A 15,234-nucleotide genomic window follows, 5' to 3' on the forward strand; every position below is an offset into this window, starting at 1 on the left:
TCCCTTCTAATTAAGCATGTTCTGAAGAGTGTAAAAGCTCATGGATATCCATTTGAACCCCAGAGGAAACAACAGAAACAACGTTTATAGGGAAGAATTTGAGGATCAGAAAGATGACTATTCAGATGCACACAGCTAGTTAGTGGTAGAACTGACCTGTAGCTTCTCTGATATTTCCGTGGTCCACAGACTTCCTCCTATCAAACCTAAGTCTGTGTACAGCATTTTCCCATCTTCTTTCCATGCTCACTGCTTAGATCAGGGCTGGTAATGTGGGTGGTTAGAGACCTACCTTGTAGCCAGGGATTAAAGAGCAGCACGAATGTCCCAAGTTTCACAGAGGAGACTCTGCCCTTGGAGGAGATCTGAAGGCTCAGTGTGTACCTTCCGATGGGGGCACTGGCAGGACTGTAAATGGCAATGGTCAGAGCATTGCCATTATTTTCCATGACCTCTGCAGCCCAGCTGCCACCTGTGCTTCTGCCACTGGCGACTGGAAATGTGGCCTTTGTCCTGGCTGACTCTGAGGGGTTAGGACCTGCAGGAAACCAAGGAATGCTGGTCAGACCACAGGGACAGAATAGGCTCCCATACCCCTGCAGGGGCTCTCTGGGACACCTCATCCAGTGAAGCACCTCGTTATAAAGCTAGAAGTAGCTGGAGAGGCCTCAGGCTCAGAGATGGGAAGCCACTTTCCCAAGGTCACACTGAATCCATGGCAGAGCTGGGCTTGAACCTAGGGCCTGATGACCTAGTTGCCATCCTCCTTGGGTGCAAAGTACCAAAGGCTACTCAGGTGGTTGTCTGTGTGATAGGGGAGGTGAGCAAGTACCTGTTTCAGCTGTGAGATTCAGACCTTCTTCAGAGTTAAGAGCACGGTTAAAGAACGCTACTATATTACATGACTGGCCTCTGCGCAAGATGACCTCCCGGGAGGAGAACTGTCCTGTGTGATGTGCACGCCGGTTGTCGGCCACTTGCCAGTCGACATTCTGGAGCTCTAAAGCTGTGACACAGAAAGCAGAGCCTGAAGTCCTGGGAGACAGGGGGTGGGGGGATGAGTACAAGATACTAAAAAGTCAGGTATGGGTGAGCTATGCCAGCAGAGCCTAACTTTTGGAAGGAATCATAATAAAACCTAAAGACTTTTGATCCTATGTAGCAAGAACATCACAATTTATTCCCTTTCAACCTTTCCAGATGCAGATTCCCTAAGTCACATGCCTCAAGATAACAGAAATGCCCTGAGACTCTCCCCCACCCCTCCCCCTCGTCCTTTCTTCTCTGGGATCTCCCTATACAGCCCAGGCTGTCCTTGAATTTGGGATCCTCCCGCCTCAGCCTTCCAAGTCACTGGGATTGCAGTCTTGCACCAGCACATCTGGCTCAGTGGAAGCTCTCCACATACTGTTCTCTCTGCTGGCAGGGTCTTTTAACTCTACAGAGTAAGCATGGCCTCGGGGAATGACACTCAAGGAAGCTTCTCTCAGCCAGCCAGGACTGTCACTAGAGCACCTTGTCCTATCTGCTGTCGGTATTTATCATTGCTTTGTGGACCGAGGCTGTGACAGAACTGAGGAGGAGGACATGTCAAATTCATCAGCTGTGGACTGGGGATTTAGCTCAGTGGTTTTGCAATCTGCCTCGAAAGCCCAAGGTCCTGAGTTCGATCCCTGGTACCAAAAAAAAAAAGTTCATTAGCTGGGCTCATTTTTTTGTCCATCATAGAAGATCCTGAGGAGAAACGCCTTGAAACTCACCCTCTTCTTCCCATGTGATTGTGGAGGTGACCGAGCTAAACTGCCCAGAGTTCATGAGCTACCATGATGCACGAGGAGTTTGGCTCAGATAACTGTTGAGAAATCTATTCCTTTGAGTTATGTTTGTGATATTATGTCACCTACTCCTCTGCAAACCAAACTAGTCTCTGTCATCACCATGAGGTCACAAGTACAATGGATGTGATGCATGTGCGGGGTCAGGCACCATTCTATTTTGTGTCCATCTCTCCATCAGGCTGTGCCTTCCTGAGCTTTGTTCTGATGCCTAGCATGTTGCTTGTATTAGATAACCAGATACATAAATGAAGGAATGCATGAACAAAGAAAGAAAAAACCTTACTACAGTCAAGTCTAAGTGATAATGGATGACAGACTAGGGTGAATCCAACCCACCCAGTTGAGAGACACAGGGAGGAGAAAATCACTCCCTCCAAAAGGTGTAGGGGTCCAAAAGGCTCCTCTGAAATCCTGGGCCTTAAAAAGAAGACATACAAATGGCTAACAGTTACATGAAAAAATATTCAAAAGACAAAAGGCAATGAATAGTGATCAGGAGGCAAGGGAAAGAGGAGCCCTTGGACACTGTTGGTGGAAATGTAAATTAGTACAGCCACTGTAGAAAACAAGATGGAAGTTCCTCAAAAAATTAAAATTGACCCAGATATTATGGCCTATACCTGTAATCCCAGCAGATTGGGAAGCTGAGTTTGGAGGACTGCAAGTTAGAAGTCAACCTTGGCAATTTAGTGAGTCTCTGTTTCAAAAATAAAAAAATAAGAAAGAACTGGTTATATAGCTCAATGTAAAGACCCTGGGTTCAATTCCCCAGCACTGCAAAAAAGAAAAGGAAAAAGAAAAAGAAAAAATTAAAATTAGAACTACCACACAATCCAGAAATCCACTACTGGGTATAAGTTCAATGGAAATGAAATTGGTATGTCCAAGAGACATTTACATTCCTGTTTACTGAAACACTATTTGCAACAGCCAAGAAATGGAAACAATCAAAGCATACATCAGCTAATGAATAGATGAAGAAAATGTGATATTGTTCCAATATGCAATGATATACTACTCTGCCATAAAATGAATGAAATCCTGTCTCTTGTGACGACATAGAGGGAACTGGAGATCATTATGTTAAGTGAAATAAGGCAGACACAGAAAGACAAATACTGTATGACCTCACTCAAGTGGAATATGAAAAAGTTGACTTCATTGAAGTTGAGAGTAGATTTGTGGTTATCAGATTTGAGGGGAGGAGGGACAGATAAGAAATGTTGATCAATGGGTTTTAAATTATAGTTAGATAAGAGGAAGAAATCCTTTGAAGCTGGGTATAGTGGCACACACCTATATGGCCACCCATCTGGGAGGCTAAGGTAGGAGGGCTGCAAGTCTGAACCTAGTCTGGGCAACTTTAGACCCTGCCTCAAAATAAAAAATTTTAAAAAGGCTGGAGATGTTAGCTCTGTGTCAAAGCCCTGGGTTTGCTTCCGCAGTAACCATCCCCTGCTCTCCCAAAAGAAGTTCCTTGAATGTTTTCGCTATGAAGAGTTGATAAATGTTTGAGGAGATAGATATGTTTAACTTGATTTAAATATTACACAATGTTTGCATGTATCAGAATATCGCATAGTATCCCATAAATATGTGCAATTTTAATGTTTTTATTTATCAACTAAACAACACATTTAAATTGAAAAAGAAGGAAGGACACCCTGGGCCATGAAAGAACATTTTGTCAGGTGCCAAGAGGGTGGCTGTGTTCCACCAGGAAGGAGAGGCCCTGAAGGCCCAGCAGAGTGAGGTGTGCTATTTGGCTAGACCAGAGGCCTGGCAGGAAGGAAAGCAGATTGAGGGGCAGGATCGAGCAGAGGGTCAGGGTGGACTAGGAGGGGCTCCCCTTGAAGCAGCTAAGGAGACCAGGCAGAAGCTCTCTTTGGAAAGGGGGCTCAACAGGTGATTGGACCACCAGTTCAGGGAACTACGGACACATTTATTCATGCATCCTCTCACTCATATATTCATTCATTCAATAAATATTTATTGAAGGAAATATCAGTACATTGTTGTATAACTTCAGGAAAATGAAAACATTCATAAATCAACAAAAATCTATGAACTGCTGAGAAAAGGGAAGACAAGAGGAACAGAGGGAGGGAGACAAGATGAGTGTTCCTGTAGACAGGGGTCCAATGGAGCCAGCTCACATCCGACACTGTCTAGCACATGCTGAGATCCAGTTGGCTAGTAGACAGCCAGGCTACTGGGTGCTGTGTCTCTCTAGGACCCCTGTTTTTTTAACCCATGCCCCTGCCTTCTGTGCATCCCAGTGGCTGAGATTTGGTAGAGCTTTACTGTTGGTCTTGTTTTAGAACAAAGAATGGCGCTGTGGAACATAATTTTTATCCTCTTTCCAAACCTAACGGGATACGTATCCTTCTCCTGGGGAGGCTGGCTCTTTTAAAACACAAGGCCTTTGACAGCATAAAGTGTGCCTTCAGTTGGTCCTCAGCCCAGAAAATGGGGGAGGAAAGGGAGTAGGAGGAACTCTGTGTTTACAGCTGGCACCCTGTTTCTCCTCCAAAGGGCCCTTGCCCTTCTTGGTGCTACCAAAGGTTGTGCATTCTTTGCTGTGGCTATGATGGGTAGCAGAGGACTCCTCCATTCATCCCAGAGATCAATGGCTTATCCTTCAGAATAATGGCCAAGAAGAGCCTGAGCTCCAGCATGCCTAGGGCGCGGAGACACTGTCCCTTCCACAATGGACAACCAGCAGAAGGGAGACAGGTGTACTTTGCATGATCTGCTAGGTTAGACCTGGAGTGATTGTGGTGGCGATGATGAGAGCATTGGTTGATGTTTACTGAGCATCTGTGTGCCAGTTACCATCTTATTAAGCCTGTGAGTTGGGGATGTGTAATCCTCTGTTTTACAAAAGAGGAAGCCAAGGTGTGGAGAAGCCTGAGTCCTGGTCGCCTGCTCCTTAAAGGAGGACTGCAGCCATGCAGCCTGACTCTGGCCCTAGAGCTCATGTTCTCTGTCTTTGCAGTCCAGATACCAGGCATGAGAGTCAGTGGCATGGAGCCCCTTTCCCCATGAGGTGTTGTGGGATATTCATGGCTTCTCTGAGTTGGAGGGGGAGGGTAAGGAGGTCTCTCATTTGTCATCACCCTGTAGAGTGTCAACTACAATTGACAATATGAAGAATAGTCTATATTCATCATTGATGAAATCTCACAACTGGAAATTGAGGCTCAGACTGACAAAGGATTTTATCTGGGGTCCTATACCTAGGAGCTGGCAGGGCTAGGACTCTGAATCCAGGTGTGACACCATAAGAAATACGTTTCTGGTCTCCGCCTGAAAAGACCTAGAACACAGCTCCTAAAACCCTTGGAATCTTAGAAATGATGAGTACCCTTTTATGCTAATGAGATGAGTGATGGCTCACAGGGCAACCATATAATTAGAGGGCTGAAACTGTCATCCCGAGGCCCCTCAGCAACCAGGGAAGGGAGAGGGATTGGAGACGAACTTCATCACCAATGAGCAGTGATTCAATCCATCATGCTTATGTGATGAATCCTCCATAAAGACCCCAAAGGTTGGGTTTCCATGTGGTGAAACACAGAGGGCTGGGAGGGTATACCTTGTCCTATCATCTCTTCTACCTGGCTCTTAGTCTTTTATAACGAAGTGGTGCTCTAGTTAGCAGACTGCTTTCTTGAGTTGTAAGGAATTCTGGCAAATCTTCAAACCTTAGGCATTTGATAGCCAGTCAGTCAGAAGTATAGGTAATGATCTGGCTTCTTCTTTCTCTCTCTTTTCTTTTCTTTTCTTCCTCCCTCCCTCCTTCCTTCCTTCCTTCCTTCCTTCCTTCCTTCCTTCCTTCCTTTCTTTCTTTCTTTCTTTCTTTCTTTCTTTCTTTCTTTCTTTCTTTCTTCTTTCTTTCTTTTTTTTTGTATTAGGGATTGAGTCTGGGGCCTTCCAACTGAGTTAAATCCTCAGACCTTGTGTTAAAAACAGATTTTTTTTGAGGCAGTGTCTCATTAGGTCTCTATTGCCCAGGCTGGGCTTGTGCTTGCAATCCTCCTGGCTTAGCTTTCCAGATTGCTAAGATTACAAGCAGGTGCCACCATCTCTGGCTATAACCTGCACTTCTGATTGGCATGTGAAATGAGGGGTGTCTTGTGGGGCTGAGCCCTTAACCTATGGGGTCTGCACTAACTCCAGACAGTGTCAGAATTGAACTAAATTCCAGGATACCCAGTTGATGCCCACTGTTAATTGGGGAATTGCTTGGTACACTACAGGGCAGGGGGAGGGGACCTCTACACTTTTGGTGGCTAGAAGTAGTGAGGGTAGAGCAGAAGTTCTTATTGACCCTACCATGTCACTGTGTCCCCAGTTTTCCTATTCGGGGGGCGAGAAGCCTCATCTACCCCCAGGTATTTGTCTCCCAACAAACAGGAGAGAGTGGGCACCTGGAGGATAAGAAATGTGTTCCCAGGTGGCAATCTTCAGAGGCGATGTAAAAGGGGAGCCAGCTTCCTTGGCATCCCCAAGGTTGGAGGGGAACAGGTGGGGCACATGTGCATAATGGCTCCTGGGCAGTTTCTGAAGCCTTTTCCCTCTCACTGGCAGCCTCCTTCACTCCTTGTATGATCCCTGAGCCTGAGAATTGGCTCTGCTAGCTCCCAAATCAAGGATCTGGTGATCCTCTGTATGTATTACCTAAAGTCCTTTGCTCCCTACCTCTTTGGCTGCTCTGCCAGAAGTGTGGGAAGGGAAAGGAGGGAAGGTACCAGCCATCTAAGGTTCTTCTCAAATTTGCAGTTTATGTAACTCTTTTAGTCTCAGGGTTGTTTTCTGTGCCACCCTGGGAGAATCCTTAACTTTTTTATACTTCTTTTAATATCAGACAAAGTAACTTGCAAGTATAGCTTGTCTTTTATTAAGTCTCTAAAAATAATTTATCACTTTAAAAGTAAGAGGGCTGGGGATTTAGCTCAGTGGTGCTGCTGCTCGCCTCACAAGTGCAAGGTCCCAAGTTCAAACCCTGGTACCAAAAAAAAAAGTAAGGATGAGAATGTGGTTAGCAATTTACCAGTGAGTACAGATTGAAAGATAAGTTACTAGAGGATGTAAATCCAGAACAGCAAGATCATACGTAATCAAAGAAGGGAGAGGGAAGGGGTGAAGGCAGTGTCCTATTGTTCCTACAACTGACTCATCAACTCAGACACTTAAAAACTGGCAGAAGGAAAAGAGGGGCTGAGGTGCAGCTCAATGGCATAGTACTTGTCTAGCATGTATGAGGGCCAGGGCTTGATCTTTAGCATCACCACCCTCTCACCAACAAAACAAAAACCCAGAGAGAATCACTCATTCTTATTCCTGGCATGAGCACCTGGGGGCCTGGAGAGGTGATTCACTTGAGAGAGAACATCTCTGGACTCCCATTCCAGTGCTCTTCTCACAATTCCATGTCACCTCCTTGCATTACTGCTTAACTCCAGTTTCAGACGTGGGCAATTTCTAAGCTTTGTTTTCTTTCTGAGGATATCAGTCCCATTGGCAGTCCTGCTGTGACAGAGACTGCTAAATTCTATCCCTGTACTCACTGGCTCCTTCTTTTCTGGTAACAAAATCTTCCTTTTTTTTTTTTCTTTTTCAAAATCTTCCATATTAACATGCAGTATAGGGCCAGGGATTTAGCTCAGTGGTTTCGCCACCTGCTGCGCAAGCGCAAGGACCCAAGTTCGATCCCCGGTACCAAAAAAACCACCCAAAAACCCAAAACGGGTAGTATGTTTTGTGGGCTCCACTGCATCTCAGGGGTCATGTCACTAAGGTCTTGCCAGTGACTTGTAAGCAGAAATTTTGTGTATTAACTTCCAGGGAATCTTTTTCTTCCTCTTTAAAAATTGCAGTAAAATGGACATAACATAAAAATCACCATTTCAAACTGTTTCTTTTTTCTTGGTGGTACTCATGGGGATTGAACCAAGTACCTTTGCACTGAGCTACATCCCAACCCCACCCCTTTTTAAAATTTTTTATATTGAGACAGGATCTTCTAAAATTGCTAAGTTGCCTAGGCTGGGCTCGAACTTTGGATTCTGTTACGTCAGCTCCCAGAGTGCTGGAATAATAGGAATGTGCCACCATGCCTGGCTCCATTTGAGCCATTTTAAAGTACAATTCAGTGGCTCTTGGTACATTCACCGTGTTATGTAACTATCACTACTACCTGGTTCCCCACCCAGAAGCATTCATTAGCAGTCACTCCCCATTCCCTCCTATTCCCAGATCCTGAGAGCTGCTAATCTACTTTCCTCCTTTATGGGTTTGCCTATTCTGGACATTTCATATAAATAGACCTGTGTCATATGCAGTCTTTGGGTCTGACTTCTTTCACTCAGAGTGTATTTAAGGCTTACCGATGTTGTCAGATGTACCTGTAGTTCACTCTCCTATTACATGAATATAGCATATCTGCTCATCAGCTGGTGGGCATTGGGGTTGTTTCTACCCTGTGGCTTTTGTGAAGAGTACTGTTGAATATTCATAGGCAAGAATTTGTTTGAAGATCTACTTTCAGTTCACTGGAGGAAACCTTTCTTTAAAAGCAGTTGGCAGTTGCCCTTAGCCTGTTTTCCTCCGTATTTCCACCCTGCAGTCTGGAGTGGGGTACAATGTGGACAGGTGCAAGCAGCCAGGTCAGACCATGCAAGAACATGCCCTAGAGATGGGAGAGGGAGTTATGGACTGAGCCAGCCCCTCTCCCCAGTACTGCATGGTTCTCCTACCTCCCCAGAACTGCCTAAGGAGGAAATCAACTGTCCTCTTGCTTTTCTAAAGCACTGTTACTTGGGGGTTCACAGTCATGCATATCCAAACTGAACCACTATGTGTGTGCCTGTTTTGTTTTTGGTACTGGGGATCGAACTCAGATCCTCGCGTTTGCGCAGCAGGCGGTGAAACCACTGAGCTAAATCCCCAGCCTTTCGTGTGCCTGTTAATTGACCCCTGCCCACCTAGTCTGGGGCTACCTGTAGCAGGAGTGATGAGAATAGCACAGAAGAGATGCCAGACTGTGAAAGGGGGTTACTATGGTCTGAGCCGGCTCCTATCAGCCCACCCTGGCTGTGTAATCCAATCACGGGCAGCACACAGGGAGAACCCCTTGCTGAGCCTGTGGTTGAAGGATCACCTGCTGTACAAGTTGCTGGCAGGTGGTCCAATGTGGCACGACCCATATACAGAGAGTGGGTCTTTCCTAGTTGCCCAGACCCTACTCCCCATGTCCCTTTATAGATCTTACAGACATCTAGAGTTAATTATAGTTGATAGAAATGCTAAATATCATCTACCTGAGTGAGTTTTCTTTTTCTTTTTTTTTTTTTTTGTAGTGGAGCTGGAACCCAGAACTTTTGCACTGGGCTATCTGTCTAGCCCTTAAAAACATTTTTTCAAAGAAAAATTCTGAAACAAGGTCTTGCTAAATTGGCCAGGCTGTGCTTGAATTTTTGATCCCCCTGGCTCTGTGTCTCAGAGTGAGAGCTTTACAGGTGTGTGCCTCTGTGCCTGGCTTGAGCTTTCTCTGATAGAGACTATATTAAGAAATAAAGAGTCGGGGTTTTAGCTCAGTGGCACCGTGCCTGCCTCACAAGTGCAAGGTCCTGAGTTGGATGCCCAGTAACAAAGAAAAAAAAAGAAAAGAAAAGAAAAAGAAACATATTTTACGCAGTGCTCATATACATTGATTTATAACTGATGCAAAGTTTCATGAAAAATACCAATTCTACTATGTAGAATATATTCTGATTATATTCTGAATATATTCTGATTTTCTCTATTACTTCATTAAAAAACAAAAACCATGCTGGTCACCTTCCACTAAGCTAATTTCATAATCTTCTAATAAGAACAACCGGCAACTTGAAAAATAGTGATAGAATTCAATATTCCCATATTACAGGTTAGAAAACTGAGGCTCCCAAAGCAGAATCAATCTGCTGAGGTGACAGAGAAGTTTAGAAATACAGCATGGCCTAGAAGCCAGATCTCAGATCCTAGTCATGAAAGAACCATGCGTCATCTAGTGCCACGCCTCTGCCCCCTGCCCCTGGGCACAAGCACATCTCCACCTCCTGGCCAGCCCCACCTTTGGCCCTGGGGATGCACTGGGGATGCACCTACATCCCTGCTCAGCCCCAACTTCTCTCTCCTCTCTTTCTAGCCTGTGTCATTTCCTTTTAGCTTTTGCTCATGTCCCAACACTTTCAAGCCTGTGTAGCAGAAGTGGCACAATTTCTTGGCCTCCAGCCAGTGGGAAGCCAGGGGCTGTTGGACAACCGAGCTGGGGAGGTTCCCTGAAACAAAACAAAACAAGCCCTGGATGGGTGGCTTTCCTTGTCCCTAGAAGGGGGGGAGTTAGACTTGAACCTTCTTTCTTGTATGGTTATTGTTGGGAGCCCAGCTATATCCATCTCAGTTCTGGGGCCTCCAGAGTTGGTTGTAACAAAGATCATAGGATGAAGAATATAATGGCAAAAAGAACATGAGGAGAGGAAGGTTTGAAGTTTTTATGAGCTGCCTGGCATCAAGGAGGGCCTCTTTTGGGCCAGACACTACACTATAAGAATTTTACCTGCATTATGTCCTTTAATAGTCACAAACGCCCTATGATGTTCTTATACCCATTTTACAGACGAGGGATTTGGAAATTTAGTCAGGCAAAGCCATTTGCCCAACGTCACAATCCAAGTCCAGACTAGAAACTAACCTTGCCTGACCAAGGATGACTGAGCTAATGCCCTGCAGCTACCCAATGTGGTTGTGGTGGGAGTGACTCAGGTACAGTTCCTGGAGGCTGCCAGAGAGAAAGGGCCATTTCCTTGCCCATACATCATGCTGTCAGGGTGAGAGGAGGAGAGGGGAAGACATCTCATCCTTTTCCCTTCCAAAGAGAGCTTAGAATTTCTTAGTGGCTTGAAACTACAGCTTCTGAAACCCAACAAGGAGTGTTGTACTAGTCTAAGTCCACCCCAAACCAATTAAATCAAGATTTGGATTAAGGGCAGTACTGATATTTTTTTCAAAGCTCTCCTAGTGATTCTGATGTGCAGCAGCTAGTGCTGAGAATCAGTAACTCAAGCCTTGGTATCATCTTACACTTCAGGAAGCTGGTTCACTTTACCTGTCTCACCTGAGATACACAGTGACTCTGGGAGGGGTCACGGTCTTCTCACACTGTCCTCCTGCAGGGGAAAATAGGGCTAAGAGAAGGGACTGTGAACTCCTTTTAACACATCTCTTGCCCTGACCAGAGACTGGTAGAGTGCTTTGCCTATCAAACACAAGACCTTGGGTTTGGTCCTCAGCACCAAAAAATTAACCCTCACCCCCCGCCAAAAAAAAAAAGAAAGAAAAGGGCAAAACCCCCAACCAACCAAACAAGCAAAAACAAAACAAAACAACCCCTAAAGCAACAACAAAAAACCTAGGCTATGTTCCTGCCCTCCTTAAGTGAAAGGGAAAAAAAATCTAATAGTAGTGCACACCCCGGCATGTGGGCCCTGGGAGGAAGAGGAGCAGGAGGATTGCCTGTGTGCACAGCGGAGCCCTGAAGGCCAGAGGTAGCACAGAAGTCAGAAGCACAGGTGGACAAAAAAAGCAAAGGACCTAGGGGTCCACGGAGAGGGCTAGCACCTAGGGAGGCTCCTAATAGAGGGGTCTTCTGGGAATCATTCTTGATTAAAAAGTCAAGCTCATCTCATAGGGTTTTTCTTAAGAACCCAAGGCACGGAGAAAACAGGTTCCCAACTGAACAGGAGTTCCCAAGTGATGCTAGGCTGAAATAAGAACGTGAGGAGGAGGTGGGCTGGGGATTTAGCTCAGTGGTTCTGCTGCCTGCCTCGCAAGTACAAGGTCCCAAGTTTGATCCCCGGTACCAAAAAAAAAAGAATGTGAGGAGAACCAAGAAAACTCTACAAGATGCACTGAGAGATGGAGGCAGGATCCTAGGAGGAATTCCCCACTGCTTCCATGGAAGAAAGAGTCACTGCTGTCCGAGCTCCAGAGAAAATATTTGGTGGCAGACCAAAGGCCCAGAATGTGATGCACCTTCTGGAGGTGGAGGCAGTGAAAGCCAGAAAGGCGAATCCCTGAAGCCAAGGCCAGTGCCATGCCTGGCAAAGTACTGGGAAAGGACTGATACACAGCATCAGTGGAACAGAGCCATTTCTCCCCAAAACAGAAATTTGGGTCTTCATAGGCAGAGTTCTGAGGTTCAGGTTTGTGCTCCAAGGACTATAACAGGCTTTAGGGTGGGGCCACTGCTCTGTCTCCAGTGGGGCCCAGTGTCTATCCGCACAGCTGCACTCCTGTCCACTCTAGGGATGCATACCACTGTGCAGCAAACTGCCAGAACTTCCTTTCACACTATCATCCCATCCGAAGCCCAGGCCACCCTCTCTGCCAATGGGCAGAATGGCTGGAGCTCTCTGATTTCAACAAAGGCTTTAAATTAGAGTTGGACACGGGGTCCTCCCAAAGCAGTGCACGTATCATCCAGATTGCCCCCTGGGTCACATCTACCAACATACCCACACTTATTTTCCTGTTCCCTCTGTCCAGAATACTTCTAATCTCACAAACTGCTCCAGACCAAGTTCAGCTCATCCTCCATGAACAAGTGCCATAGACTTCCCAGGGTCTTCCATATCCTGAGTTCCAGCCAGGGTTAATTCCTTGAATTTGTTATGTAGCTTAATTACAGTCCATCTTGCATGTTACTAATGAACTGATATCACCAAGACTGAAAGCTCACTGAGGGGAGAAAGTGCACCTTGTCTGTCTCCGTGTTCCCCCTGGTGCCTGGCATAGCCCTGTCCCTTAATAGTCCCGTAGACTGTGACACATGAGCCCCTCCTAGCTGAGTGGCCAGGAGCTGAGCCAGGAAGTGATTGCAAATTTAAGGGACTGAATGTATTCACCTGCCTCTTCACCCACTTTGTTGTGACCTTAGTACACCTCTGGTCATTGTAGGCTCTAAGAGCTCAGTACCCATGAATCCCATGGCCTCTTCAATGTCACTGTTCATGTGACCCCATCATAAGTCCTGCACAAATTTCTAGGGACTGGGCACATGCTGTGGCTTATCCTCTCCTTGTCCCGGGTGACCTTGTATGGATGCAGAACCAGTCCTGGAAAGGGCCTCCAAGTCCATCTATTTAAGCCCTTCCTCTTATAAACTAGGGGCACAGCAGTAGAAGGAAACAACACAGCAGTTGGTAACAGAGCTCAAATAAGAAAACATGTTAAGAATTGCTTTCGTATGTTCCAGATGTCACATGGACTCATGGGTGAGCTCAGCCCTGGCAGCAAAATACAGTGGAAAACTTTCACGGTGGCTGGGACATGGCTGGGCTCTGCTATCAACTTGCTGTGTGGTCTTGGCAAGGCTTTTCCTGCTTCAGGCCTCAGTTTCCTCCTGAGGGGAGAGAAAAGAGCTAGATGACAGCTACCTCATCCCCTTTTCATAAGGTCTGCAGTGCCTAGAGTGCTTCTTGTTAGCATCCCAGGCATGCTGTTCATTCACAGGAGGGAAAGGGAACATTTTTGTAACCATCTGGTTCTGGTAGTATCAGTGATTACTTAGGTAGCCAGCATTCACCTTTTGTACCTGGCTCAGTAATATCTTTGGGAAACCTTCCTGTGGTTCAAAATCACCATTCATGGTAGTTTACAGGTTTGACTAATGCCTTATTTGGGTTTGGCATCGCTGCTGTCAACATTCTAGTCTGAAGACCCATGACAGGCAATAATTAGCAGGCTACTTAGTAGGGGCGCTAATTAACAAAGGGCCCAAATCCTCGACAGTAACTGACAGTGCCCACATAGCCAAAGAACCTGCCCTTCTTGTTCTTTCTCACTCCCTTCCCTGGAAGGGACAGTGAGGATCTTGTGGCACGCCTGTTGCTTCTGCTACTGGGATTCAGCGCATCACCGAGCCTGCTGGTGCTTCTGGATGTGTAGTTTACTTAGGAACATCCCAGCGATGCCAAGGGTTACAAGCTCTTATTCTCTTACCCCTTATAGCTCTAAGATGTGCTTTTCTTTGCTCCACTACTAACAGCTGGTAAAACTATACTGAGAAACACCGGGAGCGGATGCCCTCTGGTTTGACTTTACAGGGGACAATCAGTGTGTAAAAGAAGCATCAATAAGGCAAAATTCATCCTCGGACTAAAGGGACATTACCTCCAACTGTGTTTGACACCCTGCCCATCACTCAGAGTTACATTCCAGTCTTATGCCACTTTTGGAATGAGCTAGACAGAACCAACAGCTATTTTGAAGAGCCACTTTGGAACAGGACCTTGAAACACTAAGATCTATCCTTCAGAGTCCCCAAGACAGGTAGCTGTTTCTTCCAGCCACCTTGGCCTCACAGACTGGTCCAGGGGAAACAGTGGCTTCCAGCAAGGGTCTACTGGAGGGTGCGACACACTCACCACTCATGATCCGCCTTCCTCTGCCTCTCCTGGGGCTCCTCTGGGAATGACAGAGCTGGTGTTCGGAGACCGTGTCAGGATTGTCTTACCATTTATAGAAGCCTCTCCTACACACCTCAATTAGAATTCTAATGAGGTGGGTGAGGCACCAGGTCATTCCTGTAGTGCCTGTAAACGTTTCACTTACAACATGCTAGTCACCCAATGGAAGGTCATTGTGCTTGTGCAAGGCTAACTTAGGAAAAGGTGGGGGGAGGTGGTATAAGAAGGTGAGATAGTTTGCTTTTATGATTAAAAAAAAAATGAACAAGTTCCTAGATGGTAGGGTTTAGGAAATTATGATGTGCTTTTCTTGAAAGTATCTTGCCCAGAGAGGATACTGGCAAGTCCCCTCTGGGTAAAGGAAGTGTCTTTGCAGAATCCAGAGCAGAAAAAGTGAAGTTCTTTCTCACTGTACACATATGTTAGTATTTCTCACTTGCACGAGGGGTATGAGACACATCATGGGTGGTTTACCTAATATGCATGAGGCCCTGGGTTCAATTCCCAAATCCCCAGCACTGAAAAAAAAAAGAAGAAGAAAGAAAGGAGTTGAGAGTGTTTAAGACATGCTTTACACTGTGCTGGGATTTTCTGTTCAGTCCTTGGCTGAAGGCTGCCATGTGGGAGGTATAGGTGGCTTGTGTTATTCATCTTTTCTCAGATCCTACCAGAGGAACCCATGCAGAAACACACACACTTGAACAAGTGACTCGATCAACCAGTGTAAGGATGGGGATTGTAACTGTATCCTTTCTGTGCTCACTGTGAGCAGGTGCTGGATACTTTTCCTGTGCTACCTGTTCTCATGTTCACCTTAACCCTCTGACACAGGTGCTACTGTCAGTGCCTTGGTACAGAGGGGTCTATGCAGCCATGACATC

General features: G+C 46.0%; 1 protein-coding gene across 3 annotated transcripts in view; it reads right to left on the reverse strand.

The window, feature by feature from the left end:
• The window catches only part of Tgm3 (transglutaminase 3), a 41,655-nt gene extending 27,199 nt beyond the window's left edge, over positions 1–14,456 (reverse strand). The window contains exons 1-4 of one of the 3 annotated variants that reach the window (XM_087188734.1): positions 14,312–14,373; positions 10,993–11,053; positions 833–1,006; positions 293–538 (exon numbers count right to left, since the gene is read on the reverse strand). In XM_087188734.1, the coding sequence (XP_087044860.1) occupies positions 293–449 (157 nt within the window). In that variant the 5' untranslated portion in view covers positions 450–538; positions 833–1,006; positions 10,993–11,053; positions 14,312–14,373. Of the gene's footprint in view, positions 1–292; positions 539–832; positions 1,007–10,992; positions 11,054–14,311 lie in introns of all 3 variants that reach the window. The other 2 variants (XM_087188735.1, XM_021254972.2) reach the window with 2 other exon arrangements.
• Positions 14,457–15,234: the final 778 nt, after the last annotated feature.

This window comes from Heterocephalus glaber, unplaced genomic scaffold (assembly GCF_053883595.1).
Source record: "Heterocephalus glaber isolate CG9 unplaced genomic scaffold, H.glaber_assembly_v1.0 deba00001532, whole genome shotgun sequence".
Taxonomy (NCBI): Eukaryota; Metazoa; Chordata; class Mammalia; order Rodentia; family Bathyergidae; genus Heterocephalus; species Heterocephalus glaber.